At 45.5% G+C, this 18,402-nt stretch overlaps 3 protein-coding genes across 5 annotated transcripts in view; 2 read left to right on the top strand and 1 right to left on the bottom strand.

Moving 5' to 3' along the window:
- Positions 1-3,541, top strand: part of arg1 (arginase 1) — an 11,935-nt gene extending 8,394 nt beyond the window's left edge. For both annotated transcript variants that reach the window (XM_079659666.1, XM_079659667.1), the window contains 2 exons: positions 1,648-1,784; positions 2,674-3,541. In XM_079659666.1, coding sequence (XP_079515792.1) covers positions 1,648-1,784; positions 2,674-2,834 — 298 coding nt within the window. In that variant the 3' untranslated portion in view covers positions 2,835-3,541. The remainder of the gene's footprint in view (positions 1-1,647; positions 1,785-2,673) is intronic.
- A 1,330-nt stretch (positions 3,542-4,871) lies between these two features.
- cox11 (cytochrome c oxidase assembly homolog 11 (yeast)) lies at positions 4,872-10,094 on the bottom strand. The gene is made up of 5 exons (XM_079659694.1): positions 9,937-10,094; positions 8,633-8,926; positions 8,204-8,359; positions 6,121-6,246; positions 4,872-5,079 (listed from the first exon to the last, which is right to left on the bottom strand). The coding sequence occupies exons 2-5, from the start codon at positions 8,897-8,899 to the stop codon at positions 4,891-4,893; spliced, it is 738 nt and encodes a 245-aa protein (XP_079515820.1). The 5' UTR covers positions 8,900-8,926; positions 9,937-10,094; the 3' UTR covers positions 4,872-4,890.
- A 1,947-nt stretch (positions 10,095-12,041) lies between these two features.
- LOC307023893 (uncharacterized protein) lies at positions 12,042-18,038 on the top strand. 2 transcript variants are annotated; one of them, XM_079657546.1, is made up of 6 exons: positions 12,042-12,153; positions 12,242-12,285; positions 13,284-13,349; positions 13,554-13,644; positions 15,201-15,881; positions 16,033-18,038. In XM_079657546.1, the coding sequence occupies exons 1-6, from the start codon at positions 12,088-12,090 to the stop codon at positions 16,525-16,527; spliced, it is 1,443 nt and encodes a 480-aa protein (XP_079513672.1). In that variant the 5' UTR covers positions 12,042-12,087; the 3' UTR covers positions 16,528-18,038. The 2 variants fall into 2 exon arrangements, with proteins under 2 accessions (XP_079513672.1, XP_079513673.1); XM_079657547.1 differs by having other exon boundaries at positions 13,575-13,644.
- The last annotated feature ends 364 nt before the right edge of the window (positions 18,039-18,402 follow it).

Consider the following 18,402-nt stretch of genomic DNA (forward strand, 5'->3'; position numbering starts at 1 on the left):
TTTTAAACAAAGAATACTGCCAACAAATGTTCCTCTAGTGAGGAGGAGGAGGAGGAGGAGGAGGAGGAGGAGGAGGAGACAAAGGAGATTGTGCCAAACAAAATAAATCAAAATAACAAAAACAGGCCTATCTCTATCTCTCTTATAAGTCTGCAACTCAGATTTAAGAGTCAGCTGTTGAACGCCAAACCTCTTAATTCAAATAAACTGCTTTATAAAATGTTCCTCAGGAAGACTGACAAACAGCATCTTCAGAAAACTGGATTTAATCAAGTTTAACAACAAAAACGTATTTTTACAGATGTGTAACGCTACGGCTACGCTAAGGCTAAGCTTCGGCTACGGCTATGCTATGGCCTTGCTACGGCTATGCTATGGCCATGCTACGGCTATGCTATGGCCATGCTACGGCTACGCTAAGGCTAAGCTTCGGCTACGGCTATGCTATGGCCTTGCTACGGCTATGCTATGGCCATGCTACGGCTATGCTATGGCCATGCTACGGCTATGCTATGGCCATGCTACGGCTATGCTATGGCCATGCTACGGCTACGCTACGGCTATGCTATGGCCATGCTACGGCTATGCTATGGCCATGCTACGGCTACGCTACGGCTATGCTATGGCCATGCTACGGCTATGCTATGGCCATGCTACGGCTATGCTACGGCTAGGCTACGGCTATGCTATGGCCATGCTACGGCCATGCTACGGCTATGCTATGGCCATGCTACGGCTATGCTACGGCTACGCTACGGCTATGCTATGGCCATGCTACGGCTATGCTATGGCCATGCTACGGCTATGCTACGGCTACGCTACGGCTATGCTACGGCCATGCTACGGCTATGCTATGGCCATGCTACGGCTATGCTACGGCTACGCTACGGCTATGCTATGGCCATGCTACGGCTATGCTATGGCTATGCTACGGCTATGCTACGGCTATGCTACGGCTACGCTACGGCTATGCTATGGCCATGCTACGGCTACGCTACGGCTATGCTATGGCCATGCTACGGCTATGCTATGGCCATGCTACGGCTATGCTATGGCCATGCTACGGCTATGCTACGGCTACGCTACGGCTATGCTATGGCCATGCTACGGCTATGCTACGGCTATGCTACGGCTACGCTACGGCTATGCTATGGCCATGCTACGGCTATGCTACGGCTATGGTACGGCTACGCTATGGCTATGCTATGGCTATGCTACGGCTAAAGCTACGCTAAGGCTAAGCTTCGGCTACGGCTATGCTATGGCCATGCTACGGCTACGCTACGGCTATGCTATGGCTACGCTACGGCTATGCTATGGCCATGCTACGGCTAAGCTACACTGCTTATGGCTAACTGCTAACAGCTAATGTTTAAAATATGCAAATGAGGGGTTTTCTGTTTCTGCCTTTCATGTCGTTGTGTGTTTTGGTTGATTTTTTTCATTGCTATGACTGTGAGGGTCTTTTAATGGTTATTATCATTATTGTTTTGTCATCTTTTTTTGTATAGCACCTGCATTCGTACTCTGTATCTTCTCTTGTTGTCGTCACGTCTGGAGAAAACCAATAAATCAAGAAAAAATAAAAAGTGTGAAGTCTCCCAGACGGAGGAAAGGAATCTGATCATTAAACGTGTTTCTGCTCAGAGTGAAGAAACCGATCCACCTGAGCTACGACGTGGACGCCATCGACCCGTCGGTGACGCCGGCAACCGGGACCCCGGTGGCGGGCGGGCTGACGTACCGGGAGGGGGTCTACATCGCAGAGCACATCGCACAGACCGGTAACTTTCATACACTTGGTTTGATAAGCTTTTTCAAAATTGATCTTTTTAAAAGGGCGTTTCTTTTTTTCTTTTTTTTATGTATTCTACTATTTCAACAATTACACAGCGTATCCATCCAAAAAACGGACAAAATGAGTAGAAGTGGGAGGGCAGAAAGCAGAGCTCATACAGAGGTACCGTTAGTCATCCAGTTGCAGGATAACATTAAAAAAGATAATTCCGTAATTAGATACTCAAAAAAGTTTGTGGGAAAAAAGCTAAATATCATCAGATTTTGTGAAAAAACTATGATGTACAGAAAGCGTTTGACCTCAACATCCAGGGAATAGAAAATAAAAATGTCTGGTGGAAAAACTCCATACATTTGGAAACATATTTTAAATAAGCTCGAGTGGAAATTCAGACATTTCTACAAAAAAGCTTATAGATAGAATCAGAGGGTGGACCCCTCTTTAAGGGTCAGAGCACACAGCACATGCAGTGACGTGTGTTCTCTGCATTTAACCCATCTTAGTACCAGGTGCCTTGCTCAAGGGCACCACGGCAGGGCAGGAGGTGGACTGGGACCTCTCCAAGAAGCAGTGCACACTCCATATTTAGGTCTGTGCGGGGACTTGAACCGGCGACCCTACAGCTCACAGTCCAAGCCCCTACTGACTGAGCACACACACACACACACACACACACACACACACACACACACACACACACACACACACACACACACACACACACACACACACACACACACACACACACACACACACACTGATGTAAGGAACTAAAGGACCAAAGGAGATTAGAAAAACTGAGATGAACAAATTAAATAAAAGGTTATAAAACCGTATTTGTATAAAACGTGGTATCATTGTGTTTCCTGTGGCAGGCCTGCTGTCAGCGGTGGACCTGGTGGAGGTGAACCCCCTGCTGTGCAGCGAGGCGGGGGTCAGCTCCACCGTCAGCACAGCCATCACGCTGCTGCTCGCCTGCTTCGGACGCCTGCGCCAGGGAGCCCACCCCCCCGCCTACCGCCTGCCCGAGCCGTGACGCCCGCTTCTCCCACTACACCTGAATGCCTCGCACCGACCTCAGAGCTGCTAGCACCAAGGACGGGTGTTTTTTGATTAAAAACACATGGAATGATATATCGTTTATAGATTTATTTAATGTATTTACTTTGATTATTTAATAGATTAACTTTCAGGAAAGAGTAACCGAGAATTATATCTGAATTGAATCCATAAATATGATTAAAGTGTTAAATGAAGGAAGATACAACATGGATATTTTTAAGTTAGATTTTAATTTTAATATTGATTTTGTTTCCTTACGTTTGGGAATCTTTCCTGTAAAATAAACCGCTTTAATCTGATTGTTTTCTCAGAATATGAAACCCTACTGAGCTCAAATGAAGTCCCGTGGGCTTTGAACAGTGCAGTTAGAAGAACTGAAATAAGTATTTAGTTTGACTTATAATAACTTTAAAATCAAACGGATGCAAAACGTATATTTCATATTTAGGATATTTAAGAAACACTTTTTTGTTTCTTTTATATTTGAAGTAAATCCTGTCTTTCACCATCGATTAAAACCTTCACTTTTCAGACGGGGATGATCTTTGAGCCGAAACGTCTGAGAGAGATTTCAAAACATCTCGTGCTGCGTTCATGTGACAACTGTGCAAATTCAGATTAGTGTGTCCTTGAGTGTGTGTGTTTAAATAAAAGACATCCTGAGGAGTGTGTGCTTTCAAATGTCATCCGTTCGTCAGTGAATGACCTGAAGGCTGAACACACACACACACACACACACACACACACACACACACACACACACACACACACACAGACAGACAGACAGACAGACAGACAGACAGACAGAGACACACACACACACACACACACACACACACACACCTCCACACGTACACCTCCACACACACACACACACACGTACACCTCCACACGTACACCTCCACACACACACACACACACACACACACACACACACACGTACACCTCCACACACACACACACACACACACACACACACACACGTACACCTCCACACACACACACATGTACACCTCCACACACACACACACGTACACCTCCACACACACACACACACACACATTTTTAACAGACTTTTTTTTTGTTAAAGGCATTAAGACAACGTTTTATTTATTTATAAAGTTATCATATTTCTCAGGATATTCTTTTATTCTCTGAGGAAAAGTGTTCTTTTGGTTTGTTTGCAGTATTTCAGATGTTCTGTGAAACCCAAACAGAAGAATTCAGAAAGAATTGAAAAAAGAAAACACGTTCTTTCTCTATGATTTTAATATTTAAATATAAAATAGCCATTTAAAGAGTTCTCGTTTCACCCTCTGTCTGAAACCAGAGCCCAGGGTCCTTTATGAGAACAAAAGAAAGAAAACAAGTTGATATGAGAAAGAAGTTATAAGATGTGAAAGAACAGGAAGTCGACATCGATCCCGAACACGAGAGGACGTCATAATCTGCGACGTCTATATTCCGTTTTCTTCATAATGTATTGAATCAGCTTCAGTCTGTGGAACAGTTCTCCTCAGTAATATCAGTAATATTGATTTATTGATTTATTGATTTATATATATTTACAGTCTCTCAGATCAACACAAACAAACATCTTCAGAAACAGGAAGCAGTTCAGGCTCGCTTTGAAATGCAGGAAAACTCAGCTGTGTATTTAGATTGTATTCTTTAAATAAATCAATGAAACAGTGGCCGACCTAATTCATGAATTGTTTTATGTTCTGTGTATAACAAGCCGTTGATTTTCAGAATAAAAGCCCTTTCAGTGGCTGTATTTCAGAGTAAAAGCACAGAGTCATGGATGTTATTCTCCTCTCGCTCTGAGACCCAGGATAATGTTAACAATGTCAGGTGACCCCCAAATCAGCTGTAGCTGTATCCGGGCAGGTGACCCCCCCCACCCCTCAGCTGTAGCTGTATCCGGGCAGGTGACCCCCAAATCAGCTGTAGCTGTATCCGGGCAGGTGACCCCCCCCCACCCCCTTCAGCTGTAGCTGTATCCGGGCAGGTGACCCCCCCCACCCCCTTCAGCTGTAGCTGTATCCGGGCAGGGGGATTTTCTGCCCCTCCTTGGCCTCGAAGAAGGTGTAGGACAGCGTGATGGTGTCGATTCGAGCCATCCTCGGGTCCTCGTCAAACTCCGGGTCGATGTAGAAGAACACGGGCATGTCCACCTCCTCGTGGGGGTTCAGACGCTGCTCCTCGAAACAGAAGCACTGCGAGGGAGGACAGAGGGAGGGGGCGTTAGGGGGGCGTTCAGGGAACAGAGTATCAGAGGGGGGCGTTCAGGGAACAGAGTATCAGAGGGGGGCGTTCAGGGAACAGAGTAACAGAGAGGGGCATTCAGGGAACAGAGTATCAGAGAGGGGCGTTCAGGGAACAGAGTAACAGAGAGGGGCGTTCAGGGAACAGAGTATTAGAGAGGGGCGTTCAGGGAATAGAGTATCATAGGGGGGCGTTCAGGGAACAGAGTATCAGAGGGGGGCGTTCAGGGAACAGAGGGAACAGAGAGGGGCGTTCAGGGAACAGAGTAACAGAGAGGGGCGTTCAGGGAACAGAGTAACAGAGAGGGGCATTCAGGGAACAAAGTATCAGAGGGGGCGTTCAGGGAACAGAGTATAAGAGAGGGGCGTTCAGGGAACAGAGGGAACAGAGAGGGGCGTTCAGGGAACAGAGTAACAGAGAGGGGCGTTCAGGGAACAGAGTAACAGAGAGGGGCATTCAGGGAACAAAGTATCAGAGGGGGCGTTCAGGGAACAGAGTATAAGAGGGGGGCGTTCAGGGAACCGAGAGGGGCGTTCAGGGAACCGAGAGGGGCGTTCAGGGAACAGTGAGGGGCGTTCAGGGAACAGAGTATCAGAGGGGGGCGTTCAGGGAACAGAGTATAAGAGGGGGGCGTTCAGGGAACAGAGAGGGGCGTTCAGGGAACAGTGAGGGGCGTTCAGGGAACAGAGTATAAGAGGGGGGCGTTCAGGGAACCGAGAGGGGCGTTCAGGGAACAGAGTATCAGAGGGGGGCGTTCAGGGAACAGTGAGGGGCGTTCAGGGAACAGAGTATCAGAGGGGGGCGTTCAGGGAACAGAGAGGGGCGTTCAGGGAACAGAGTATCAGAGGGGGGCGTTCAGGGAACAGAGTATAAGAGGGGGGCGTTCAGGGAACCGAGAGGGGCGTTCAGGGAACAGAGTATCAGGCGTTCAGTCTGATTTCTCTATCTGTCGGTTACTGAAATGATTCTTATAAAGTATAAAGCATAAGTACCTGGATCTTGTTGAAGTACTGCCCTGCGTCAAAAGGCACCACGTTGTAGGTTGAGATCCCGATGATGTGTTTGTTTGTCGGGTTTTTCGCCCGGTAGAACGCCAGTGCCGTCTCTCCGGGAACAACCTGCAGAATATAAGAATATAAGAATATAAGAATAAACCTTTCAGCTTTTTATAACCTAGTACCAGTATTTCAGAGTACATTTTACAGACAGGAAGCTGGTGTTACAGAGAAATAAAACATGTTAGTTTTTATCTTGTCACTCCCGATATGTCGGCTGTTAAATGTGTTATTTCTAGGGCTTTGTCCAAATATTTATTTTGGTATTAAACGATCTTGAAACATTCGTGTATCGAGTATAATCCAATATAATTATTTTTATTTTGCGAAAGTGTGAATGAGTTGTTGGTTTCAGCGCCCCCTGCTGGTGACCTGCGGGACTGGTTTTAGGAGCGGTTGAGTCGTGTGTTTTTATTTTGTGAGATGCTTTCCTTCCGGAGACAGGACAGAGCAGAGCGTTCTTGGCGTGCACAAAGTCTTTCTTACCGTTTTCAAAGTGCTTGAAACCATGGGGGGGTCAAAACAGCAAAACCTCTGCCTACTGTTTTCAAAGTGGGTTTCCGATGTCGTGCAGACCGTAGCTTGAAAGTAACGTTTTTTTAAATGTGCAGAGAAGGGGAAATGAAGCCCCGGCTCCTCGGCCCCCCCTCCATTCAAATGTTCACGGGAGAAGGGAAGAAACGTCCCGAAGCGCATAACGTCTGATCGCTTCTCCCGTTGACACTTTACTATTTATTAATTGTTGTGTGTGTGTGTGTGTGTGTGTGTATGTGTGTAGGTGTGTGTGTGTGTGTATGTGTGTATGTGTATGTGTATAGGTGTGTGTGTGTGTGTGTGTGTGTGTGTGTGTGTGTGTGTGTGTGTGTGTAGGTGTGTGTGTGTGTGTGTGTGTAGGTGTGTGTGTGTATGTGTGTGTGTAGGTGTGTGTGTGTGTGTATGTGTGTGTGTGTATGTGTGTGTGTGTGTGTGTGTATGTGTGTGTGTGTGTGTGTGTAGGTGTGTGTAGGTGTGTGTGTAGGTGTGTGTAGGTGTGTGTGTGTGTGTGTGTAGGTGTGTGTGTGTGTGTGTGTGTAGGTGTGTAGGTGTGTGTGTGTGTGTGTGTGTGTGTGTGTGTGTGTGTGTGTGTGTGTGTGTGTGTGTGTGTGTAGGTGTGTGTATAGGTGTGTGTAGGTGTGTGTGTGTGTGTGTGTAGGTGTGTGTGTGTGTGTGTGTGTGTGTGTGTGTGTGTGTGTGTGTAGGTGTGTGTGTGTGTGTGTGTGTAGGTGTGTGTGTGTGTGTGTGTGTGTGTATGTGTGTGTGTGTGTGTGTGTGTATGTGTGTGTGTGTGTGTGTGTATGTGTGTGTGTGTGTGTGTGTGTGTGTGTGTGTAGGTGTGTGTAGGTGTGTGTGTAGGTGTGTGTAGGTGTGTGTGTGTGTGTGTGTAGGTGTGTGTGTGTGTGTGTGTGTAGGTGTGTAGGTGTGTGTGTGTGTGTAGGTGTGTGTATAGGTGTGTGTAGGTGTGTGTGTGTGTGTGTAGGTGTGTGTGTGTGTGTAGGTGTGTGTGTGTGTGTGTGTGTGTAGGTGTGTAGGTGTGTAGGTGTGTAGGTGTGTAGGTGTGTGTGTGTGTGTGTGTGTGTGTGTGTGTGTGTGTGTGTGTAGGTGTGTGTGTAGGTGTGTGTGTAGGTGTGTGTAGGTGTGTGTGTGTGTGTGTGTGTGTGTGTGTGTGTGTGTGTGTGTGTGTGTGCAAATGTATTGTTTTGTGTGGAGTGAAACTCCAGGTGGGGGGGCTGTAGTTAATCAGCACGGTAATTAGAATACGCTGATATTCACATCGGCCCCCCCGATCAGCCAAAACTCCCTGGTGGCATTTCTCAGGAGGAAACAGGAGATGTATACCAAGACGGATCAGGACTGAGAGTTGTATCGTAACCATGTGAAATGCTTTTTGAGGAGGCGAGTCTTACTGAGCTCTGCACACCTTCACAGTTTAATGACAGGAATACAACGTGTATGTTTCAAAGTCTGAACTCTGCCTCCTCACGTAGATCTCGCTCTGCTGCGGTCTGAAGTTCCACTGCATGCTGGAGTGAGTGTCTGCGTTGAAGGTGATTTTCAGGATCCTCTCCTTCACCGGCTCCATCGTCTCCACCTGTTCCGTATCGTGCCCCGCTGTCGCCGCGCCGCCCAGCCCCGTCGCCTGCAGGGACGTCAACAACAACAATGTTAACAACAACACCAGAGACTGCACTGACCCACCCACCTTCAAAACACACCAAGCACACCTCTTCAGTCTTCATGCGTGAATAATGTTGTGTTGCTGTTTTAATATTCTAATTCAACCTTTCATATTTGATTTGATTTCCTTTTTGTCCCCTCTGTAAAGTGAATCAAATGTATTATTATTATATATCTGAGACCTATAACATATGCCTAAAAATTGAATAATAAGAGACATTTAAGTCCCGCCCACCTGGCAGTACAGCCTATAGAGAGGCACGGAGGCGTACGATAGGCCGATCATCCCCACGCCGGCGGCAGCGATGTAAATCAGCAGCGTTTTGTTCCGGCTCCTCCACTCCTCCTCCTGGATCCGGGTCCTCCGGGTCTTCAGGCCTCTGGTCTGAGACGGGGGGCGCATCGCAGGCGTCCTACAGGGGGCGCTGCGCAGCAACCGCACGCATCGAGGTAACACTGAGGGGGAACCGCAGAGGGGGGCGCGCAGCAGCTGGAACAGCATTGGGGAAACCAGGGGGGGGCAACACGCCTGGGGGGGAAATATACAAATAAAAATAATCAGCATGCAATCTTAAAGGTCCTCTTCTTCATGTCTCTTCTACATCAACATGTGTCCCCTCTGTGTAAAGAGACTCTCTTTACACAGAGGGGACACATGTCTCTTCTGCATCATGTGTCCCCTCTGTGGGACACATGATGTCATAACGATGTTTTGGCTTTTGTAACCATTAGCCAATCAGCAACCAAGGTAACCCCCCCCCCCCCTTAAAGGGATCACATGTATGCCGAATTCAAGAAAGAACCGTGTTAATTAATAACATGTATTCAGTTATATTGTAATATGTGTGTGATTTTGTGAAAACCCATTATAATCTTAAATTATCCAGTTTTTAAAGGAGGTTCTTTCACTTGTTTTAACAGTAACGTAAAACACTGTTATACAACGAGTCAAATCCACATTAAAGATGATGTCTAGATGAACAGATAGTGATTAAACAGGTTGTTGAATGTTATAATGCCACATAACACACATTTAATATAGTTGTTTAAGCATATTTAGAGCAAGGAAGCTTTCAAAATAACATTGGATCTGTGTTATCCAAGCTATAATGTATTGACGGTCCCTCGGTGAAACTACTTAAAGAAAGGCATTTTAATTATTTGTTAGTGGATCAAACGTATGCCGAATTCACCAGCAGATCATGTTTATTAATAAAATGTCCTCATTTATATTCTTATATGTTAGGGATTTTGTTAAAACCCATTATAATCTTAAATCCTCCAGTTTTTAAACGACGCTCGTCAGCTTTGTTAACAGTAACCTAAACCACTGTTATACAACGAGTCAAATCCACATGAAAGATGAAGTTAAACTTAATAAATAGTGATTAAACATGTTTTTATTGGAAATACAAAGAGTGCATGAACCCCTCTGACCTGCAGGAGTCACAGGTTTGGTATCCTGGTTCATCATACTAACAGAAATACATTATAAACACACGTTTCTTCAGTTATAGATCATACAAAACAAGCCTTTACCTCAGAAAGATGAATCCTGCGTTATAACAGCTGATCGGAAACACAGCAGCGAACATACATAACATACATAAGATGTGTGCAACACTCAATCAAGTCCCCCTTTAGATAAGAGCACAAAGGTTCCGCACACATCTCCTCCTCCTTCTTCTTCTTCCTTTGCTGTTATGGCAGGCTGCAGACCAACGATTAAAGGCGTGTGCTGCCACCTGCTGGACATGGCGTGTTACTGCAAGACACATACTACATTACCACAAATCAAAACACTCATCTTCAGGCATTTTAATCGTTATCTAGTCATGATCAAATGTATACCGAATTCACTAAGGAACCGTGTCAATGAATAACATGTCGTCAGTTATAATATGTGAGGGATTTTGTTAAAACCCACTATAATCTTAAATTCTGCAGTTTTTAAACGAGGTTCGTTAGCTATAGAAAAGGTCATCCTTTCAAATCTACATTAAACATCATGTTTACATCAAAACACATCTTTTCAGAACTGCTTTTCATCTGAAATTAATGTTGGGTTTTATATATTTTCAGTGTGCTGTTTTAACCATGTTATGATATTTTACTCTCCTGCTTCTTTGGTGTAACGTCAGAGGTCCAACTCGGTGTCGTGTAGCTCGCATCTCTGGTCCTAAGAAGAGGCTTCTGAGGGTGGTCTATATAAAGGGCAGGTGTCCCAATGGACCAATCAGAATCGAGTATTTAACTAAGCCATGCCCTTTCATGCATGAATTATGAAAACCTCAGTCAGGATTTTTTTACCAAGTGTTTGTATTGCTCTTGGGGCATGAAAAACAAGATTTGAACTTTATTTATTTTGTATCTAGTTTTTTCAAATAGATTTGTATATGTCCACTCAGGTGGACAGTATGCGTTCAGGGTTTGAACTGAAGAGATGTACATTTTGAAAAAATGATAAATAAAGATGTGCAAACTTAAAATGACATTAAAATAACAATAACATAAGTATATTGATTTACGGCCCAAAAACATTTTGCAGATGAAGTATTTTCAAGAATAACCAGGGCCAGGGGCCAATTTGAGGCCCCATGCACAGTTATTTGATGAGTGCTAGTGGAGCCTCGCAGCGGCGAAACCGTGCCGCGCCACCCTAATTGCGACACATAAGCGCATAGGTGCGCCTCAGATGAGGCCCCCCTCCGCAAGGTGTGGCCCCCTCCACAAGGTGAGGCCCCACACAGTCTGCATGATCTGCCTGTAGGGAGGGACGGCCCTGGGAACAACAGCAGCAGTACCAGTATTCATTGTAGTTGAAATATAGCCAGTGATGCATGACGTCCACTGTAGTGTACAGGTGGTTAATCATGATTTCCTACAAACATAAAATCAATACTTTGATCATTTATGAATTATATGACTCTAAGTTGTTACTTGATGTCACCACATTTTTTATACCTGCAGGGGACGCTTTCCATAAAAGGATTGGTAGGATATCGGCAGGTGACTTGGTCCATGTGGCTTTCGGTGGTCCATCTTGGTTTGGAGACATTTATCATGCACTTACACTGACTTTCCACTTAGTGGCACTATGCAAAAAAAAACAATGCAAGAAAACACCTTTAAATGCTGTCCACTGTAGTGACCTATGCATGAAAGGGTTAAGTAATAACAACACGAGTGCAAAATATGAGAGCATTAAAAGAAAGCAAAGTAAAGGATTGATAATATCACAGGTGCAATTCAACATGTTTATTACATAACATAGGAAATAGTTAGACACAATATATAATGTAATGCAATTAAAAAATGCATAATAATTAAAATAATAATAAAGAGTTCACACGATGATTATCTTGTAATTTATTGATTGCGTTATTTATTTTAAATGTGTAAAAAAAACAATGATGATAATATTTGTTCGCCTTATTATTCATTAAATAGGTAAACTATGATAACATTAAATACCTATTAATTAATTACTCCATATCATATGATCAGTTTCTACGATAATAATGTTGTTATTGTAACACAAAAAATAATAAACCATAATAATAAAGTAGTACATGTGTTTATAACTGATCTACGGTGTCCGGTGAAGGTGAAATAAAAAGATAACAAATGCGACATTACACAGTAACGGAGGTACGGTGTCCGGGGAGGGTAAAAAGCGCGCAGTGGATAATGGAGGGGGTCACAGTGGGCCAGGTCTTTGATGCGGAATGCATCCTCAGCAAACGGCCGAGAAAGGTAAGCTTTCTGCGGGCAGAAGGGCTCCGGGAGGCCTCGCTCCTCTCCCCTAACATGCCCCCTAACATGTGTGTGTTTGTGTCCGCAGGGGAAGTGTGAATACCTGGTGAAATGGAGAGGATGGTCCTCAAAGTGAGTAGCTAGCTGTTAGCCACCGACATGCTAACAGCAAATAACATGGAGAAATGGCCCCAAACAATGAGCGGGGTTTCAGGGACTTTATTCAACACGAACTGGGGACTCAAGGCATTTTAACGGGAATTTAAAGAAAGAAACGCATTTTTTAGAAGGTGTATAACTAATATAAACAATACATATGTACAGCAGGAAACCCGATACCCCTCACAGCTGCTGCACCAGTCACATGCACGCATTGAAACTGGGTTAAAACTGGGAATACTGTGTTTGTTTTCATGCACATCGTCGAATATGTGCAGCTATTATACCCAACACACATGCACTCTCTTCTGCAGGCTCTGCCGGGTCACATGCATCCATTAGAGCTGGGAATGCGATGTTTGTTTTCATTCATATTGACATGTTTCCATTATTCCTGCATCTGTTACACCTGTAGTAGCTTCTGCAGAATCTACTGGCTCACATGCATCTGAGAGCTGGGACATGAGGGTTTCCTTTCATGCTTATTGACATGTTCACATAGCTCCTGCAGCTGTCACACCAGAACTCAACTGTAGCCATGGATACTGTGTTTATTTTCATGCACATCGTGAAATATGAACATTATTCCTGCAGCTGTTATACCCAATGTACCAGTGTAACTACTGAAGGTCACATGCATGCATTTAAACACATTTTAAACGGCCTATTGTGAGATATGTGTATGCTTCCTGCGGCTGTCACACCTGTACTCACGTCTGCAGGCTCTGCCGGGTCACGCCCATTAGAGCTGGGAACACATGTTAGTGTTCATGCATACTGACATGTTTACAGTGTCCTGCAGCCGGTATAGCAGCGTGGTGGTCACAAGGTGAAGTGTACCTAACCCTATCACCAACGCACACAGAGTAATAACACGTAGATACATTCAGTCCAATGAGGAAAGGACTGGACACGTGATGAGAGCTAGCAGGTCTTTGCTTTACGAGTAACTGATGTCTTATTGGTTTCAGGCACAACAGCTGGGAGCCAGAGGAGAACATCCTGGACCCCAGACTGCTGGCTGCCTTCCACAAGAGGTGTGTGTGTGTGTGTGTGTGTGTGTGTGTGTGTGTGTGTGTGTGTGTGTGTGTGTGTGTGTGTGTGTGTGTGTGTGTGTGTGTGTGTGTGTGTGTGTGTGTGTGTGTGTGTGTGTGTGTGTGTGTGTGTGTGTGTGTGTGTGTGTGTGTGTGTGTGTGTGTGTGAGAGAGAGTGTTTGTTTTTGTATTTATTTATTGTGGAAGCTCTTTCTGTCTCCTCTCCAGAGAGCAGGAGAAGGAGCTTCTGTTCCAGACCAAAGGGAAGAGACCGAGAGGGAGACCGAGGAAGATCCTGGTAACTCTTCATCATCATCTTCCTCATCTTCCTCCTCCCTGCATGCCTAACTCTCTGCAGAACCACGGTCACTCCCATCGATGTATAATAAGAACTGGATACAGCGTGGGAGGCGGGGCCTCATTCATTCCTATGAGAGTTCCTCATTGGCGCATGATGACAATGGTCCAACTTTTGAGAGAGCGAAACGTCACAGATTACCCAGCATGCCTGAGAAGTACCCGTATGCGCATGCGCAACTTTAACCACGCCCCCCAAAAGGCTCGTTCACATTAAGCACGTCAATTTGTACACGTAACAGCACCGCACGTTCATGACAGCAAGCTACTGGATTGTTATTATGTTGGATTTGATATTAACGAGGCAGCAGTTAGCAGCTAGCGGCTAGCTAGTAATTATGCTAATTTAGACATAAATCGTTATGTACTTTTATATTACTCTGATAACAGGATCTAGTGATATCCAAGCAACAGAGCTTCATTTAGCATGATACTTGTATGGGTTGTACATATATATGTATATATATGTTTATATATATATATATATATACATATATATACATACAGTGCAATAAGAAGCTACAGGGACGTTAATCTATGTCGGTAATATTAACTTTATTTAATACTAGATTTAATCATACAGCCCATGTAGTATAATATTTTACTACAAAGATGTGCAATATATCCATTATTACAGCTCCGTGTGCAGTAAGGCGATATGGGTCCGTTCTTATTGCACGTTCATGTGACGTGTAACACGTCACATGAACGTGCCGGGCGGCGCGGTCCCGTGGGTTAGATGCGCGTTCATAATGCAGAGGGACTAACTCTCAGAATAACGTTATGAGCACATTTTACAACTTGAGGAACAAATGTTTTTAAACCTAAAACCTAAAGGAAGTGTAGTACCGCCGTTTGGCCACCACAAATATTCTCATCAGAGTCCGGCGCACTTCCTGGGGGCTTGGTCACTGCCCGATCCGCCCCCCTGCCCGATCCGCAGTGCGCATGTGCGAGATGGTCCGCCATATTGGACAACTCCATACGGCAACTCTAATAGGACACTTGACGTCCAGACGGCTGCCTGATTTGCATCGTGCATCCACGATTCAAAAACGTCTGAAATATTTATACAAAAATATTTTGTTATTTTATTTTATTTTAAATAAAATGAAGAACATTGAGTTTTCCAATATGACGGACCATCTCGAACATGCGCACTGCAGATAGGGCAGGGACACCCAGAACTGCATTTACTCTCCTCCTCCTCCTCTTCCTCTTCTCCCTCCTCTCCCTCCTCTCTCCTCCTCCTCCTCCTCCTCCTCCTCCTCCTCCTCCTCCTCCTCCTCCTCCTCCTCCTCCTCTTCATCATCCTCCTCCTCTTCCTCCTCATCCTCCTCCTCCTCCTCCTCCTCCTCCTCCTCCTCCTCCTCCTCCTCCTCTTCCTCTTCTCCCTCCTCTCCCTCCTCTTCCTCCTCCTCTCCCCCCTCCTCCTCCTCTTCCTCCTCCTCCTCTTCCTCCTCCTCCTCTTCCTCATGTTTCTCTCTCTCTCCACAGCCTGCCCCCGCCCTCACTAAAGATGGCCGCTTGTCGTCCTCCTCTTGCTCCGGCCTCTCCTCCCCCTCTCCATCCTCCTCCTCTTCCTCAGAGGAGGAGGATGATGAGGATGATGATGATGATGAAGAGGAGGAGGAGGAGTCATCTAAGAAGCCCCGCCTCCAGCCAGGCCCAGTGAAGCGACCCCAGATCCTCCTCGCCAAACCAGAGCCTCCCGTAATACTGAAGAAGAAGCGAGGGAGGAAGCCGCTGCACCCGGACATCCGAGCGCTGAGACAAGCCAAATCCAGAGCTGCTCTTCCTCCTCCCTCTTCATCACCCCCTCCTCTTCCTCCTCCTCCTCTTCCTCCTCGCCACCAGATGCTCCGCCCCCCCGCTGTGAAGAAGCCCCTGCAGCCGGCCAGCTTCACGTACACCGGCCTGAGTCGCTCCAGAGAGGAGTCCTCCGCCTCCAAGGCCTCTATGTGGACTTCCTCTTCCTCCTCCTCCTCCTCTTCCTCCCACAGCCGGACGGGGCCCAGTAAGGCGCTGAAGCTGGGGGGCCACGGGGGGGGGGCGGGGTCTCTGAGCCTCAGGAGGCCGGACGCGAAACAGCTGATCGTCTCCAAGGCAGCGACGACACCGAGAGAACGAGCCAATCAGGCGCTGAGCCTCCGAGCCCTCAACCTGCAGAGCGTCAGGGTCAGAGTCACTTTATCATACCATGTGTACAGGAAGTAGTATTATAACCAATCAGAACACACATTAATCACCTTAAGTCTGCCAAAGATAAGATAAGATGAGATATCATATATTTACATAGAAAAGTAAAGATGTGTTTCTGTTGTTTCAGAGCGTCAGCAAGGCGGCGTCCGGCAGCGGCCTGCAGGGCGGCGCCAGAACGAGTTTACGGAGCGGCGCCATCGTGAAAGGAGGCGGAGTCAAAGTGGGCGGACTCAACGTGGGCGGAGTCGTGGAGCAGCAGCTAGCAGACAGTCAGACAGGAAGTGGCTCCGCGGAGAGGAAACTAAACGAACTCAGCACCGGAGATTCGGACGAGACGAGCAGCGACTCGGAGACGGACGACGGCGCCGCCATGTTCCCCGCCTCCATCGTGCCGCGGCCCGGCCTGGGGGGGGGGCGGGGGGGCGGCGTCGGACACGGAGACGGACTGGAGGCCCGAGAGGAGCCGGATGGAGACGGTCTGCGTCACCGACGTCACCGCCAACTTCATCACGGTCACGGTGAAGGAGTCGCCCACCAGCGAGGGCTTCTTCAGCGCTCTGAAGGGCTGAGGACTGCTGTGACATCACTTCCTGTCGCAGGGGGAGGGACTTCCTGTTCCTGAACATTTCTGTGGTTTTACAGTAAAGAGTAGAAGAAGAAAACACGGAGGACAGATCCAAGGAGAGACTGAGATGTGGAAGTATGGAAGCCCTGAGGGACAAAAAGATCAACAAAACTGGTGATAAAAAAATCCTCGGATATTTTTTTTCAAAATTCCCCAAAAATGTTTTTTTAAAAGTTGGACTTTTTTCCCAACTTTTCAACAAAACAAAATGTTGTCCATGGATTAAATAACATAGATCCGTTTGTCCTTCAGGGGTGAGGACATTTATTACATCACTTCCTGTCGCAGGGGGCGGGACTTCCTGTTCCTGAACATTTCTGTGGTTTTTCAGTGATGATAACAAACAGTAAAGAAACACGGAGGACGGATCCGAACATATGGAAGCCCTGAGGGTCAAAACGATAAACAAGGTCTGGTGATGAATTAGTTAGAGCCTGATCTAAATAATTGTATTCTATATTTTAACCCTATCGGTGCTACAATGATTGTTTTTACAGGTAAAAAAAAAACATTCCGATAATCTTTTATTTTCAAAATATCAAAATTTGGACTTTTTTCCGAATTTAAAAAATACATAGAAATCTTATCCATGGAAACAGTTTTTTTAATTCAGGAGATAAAACAATTTAAAACCAGAAAAAAAATCAGTTTGTCCTTCAGGGCTTCCGTACAGAAACACTGAACCCTGTTTACACTTTATAATAAAACACAGTCTGAAAGATATACATCACGTGACTGCGCCATCCCATAATGAGCCCCAACAGACATGTGGGACTCAAGCTGTCATTATAATCAAACTGTAAATAAGAAATAGCTTTTAATTAAAGATTCAATAATCAAAGAAATGCAGGTTATCGAAAAATAAATACATTAAGACGTAAAATCTGCTTTAAATTTGTCAATACATCGAGAAATAATCTATATGTATTTATTGTTAATATAATGGCAGCTTTAGACCTCCAGGAAGCTCCGGGTCGAATCAGCTGATCGCAGACTGTGTTTTAGTACCAGGTGTGAGGGGTTTCACTGCAGATGGATTCCAGTGCCTGGGTTCCTCCGTCTTAACGAGCGCCCCCCCCCCCCCTGCTGCTCGTTAACTAATTGGTTAATTGGTTGTGGTGCATTGGACCTGTTTTTAAATCTGTGTTCAAACTCCAAACAAGTGAAGGTTTATGTTGGTCGTCGTCCTCCGGACCGAAGCTGTTGAATGTGACTCATAACTTTATCTTTGTATTACTGACAGTATTTCTTGCACTACGCACAGATTCGATGTAAAGCTGACATTCCCTACGCGCCTATCTACCGTTTTATACCATTTTAATAACCGTCACAGTGTCTCTTGGAAATATGTGTTAATTTATTTTTGTAAATATGTTTTCCCGTCTGATATCCGGTGCTCGCGTTGGCTCCGCCTCCTCGCAGCCTGTGTTGGCTCCGCCTCCTCGCAGCCCGCGTGCCTCTCTGCCATTTTCAAGGGATTTCAAATAAAGTATAAAGTACCAAAAATACTCCAAACGTGTCACTTTTACTTTGAGTATTTGGAGGTAGAAATATGAGAGATGTGAAGAGTCAGTCGGGGGGGTCGTATGAGGTGCAGCATTAAGAACACCTGAACCTGAGAAAGAGAGAGTTGACATTGTTCAAATGGAGCTTAACATTAAACTGAAAATAAATAAATAAAGTCCCAGTTGCTCAAAAAGATCTTTATTAGAAACATCTGACCTTAAGATGGAGTTTGGTTTGAGATGCAGCTTTAACTATTACTCCTGAAACGGAAACATGAAGATGCATTTAAAGATATTTCAGTCAGACAACTCACGACTTTCTTAACATGTTTATTAGAAGCAGCATATAGTTAGAGTTTGGCGTCTA

Source organism: Notothenia rossii (assembly GCF_949606895.1).
Source record: "Notothenia rossii genome assembly, chromosome: 11".
NCBI lineage: Eukaryota > Metazoa > Chordata > Actinopteri > Perciformes > Nototheniidae > Notothenia > Notothenia rossii.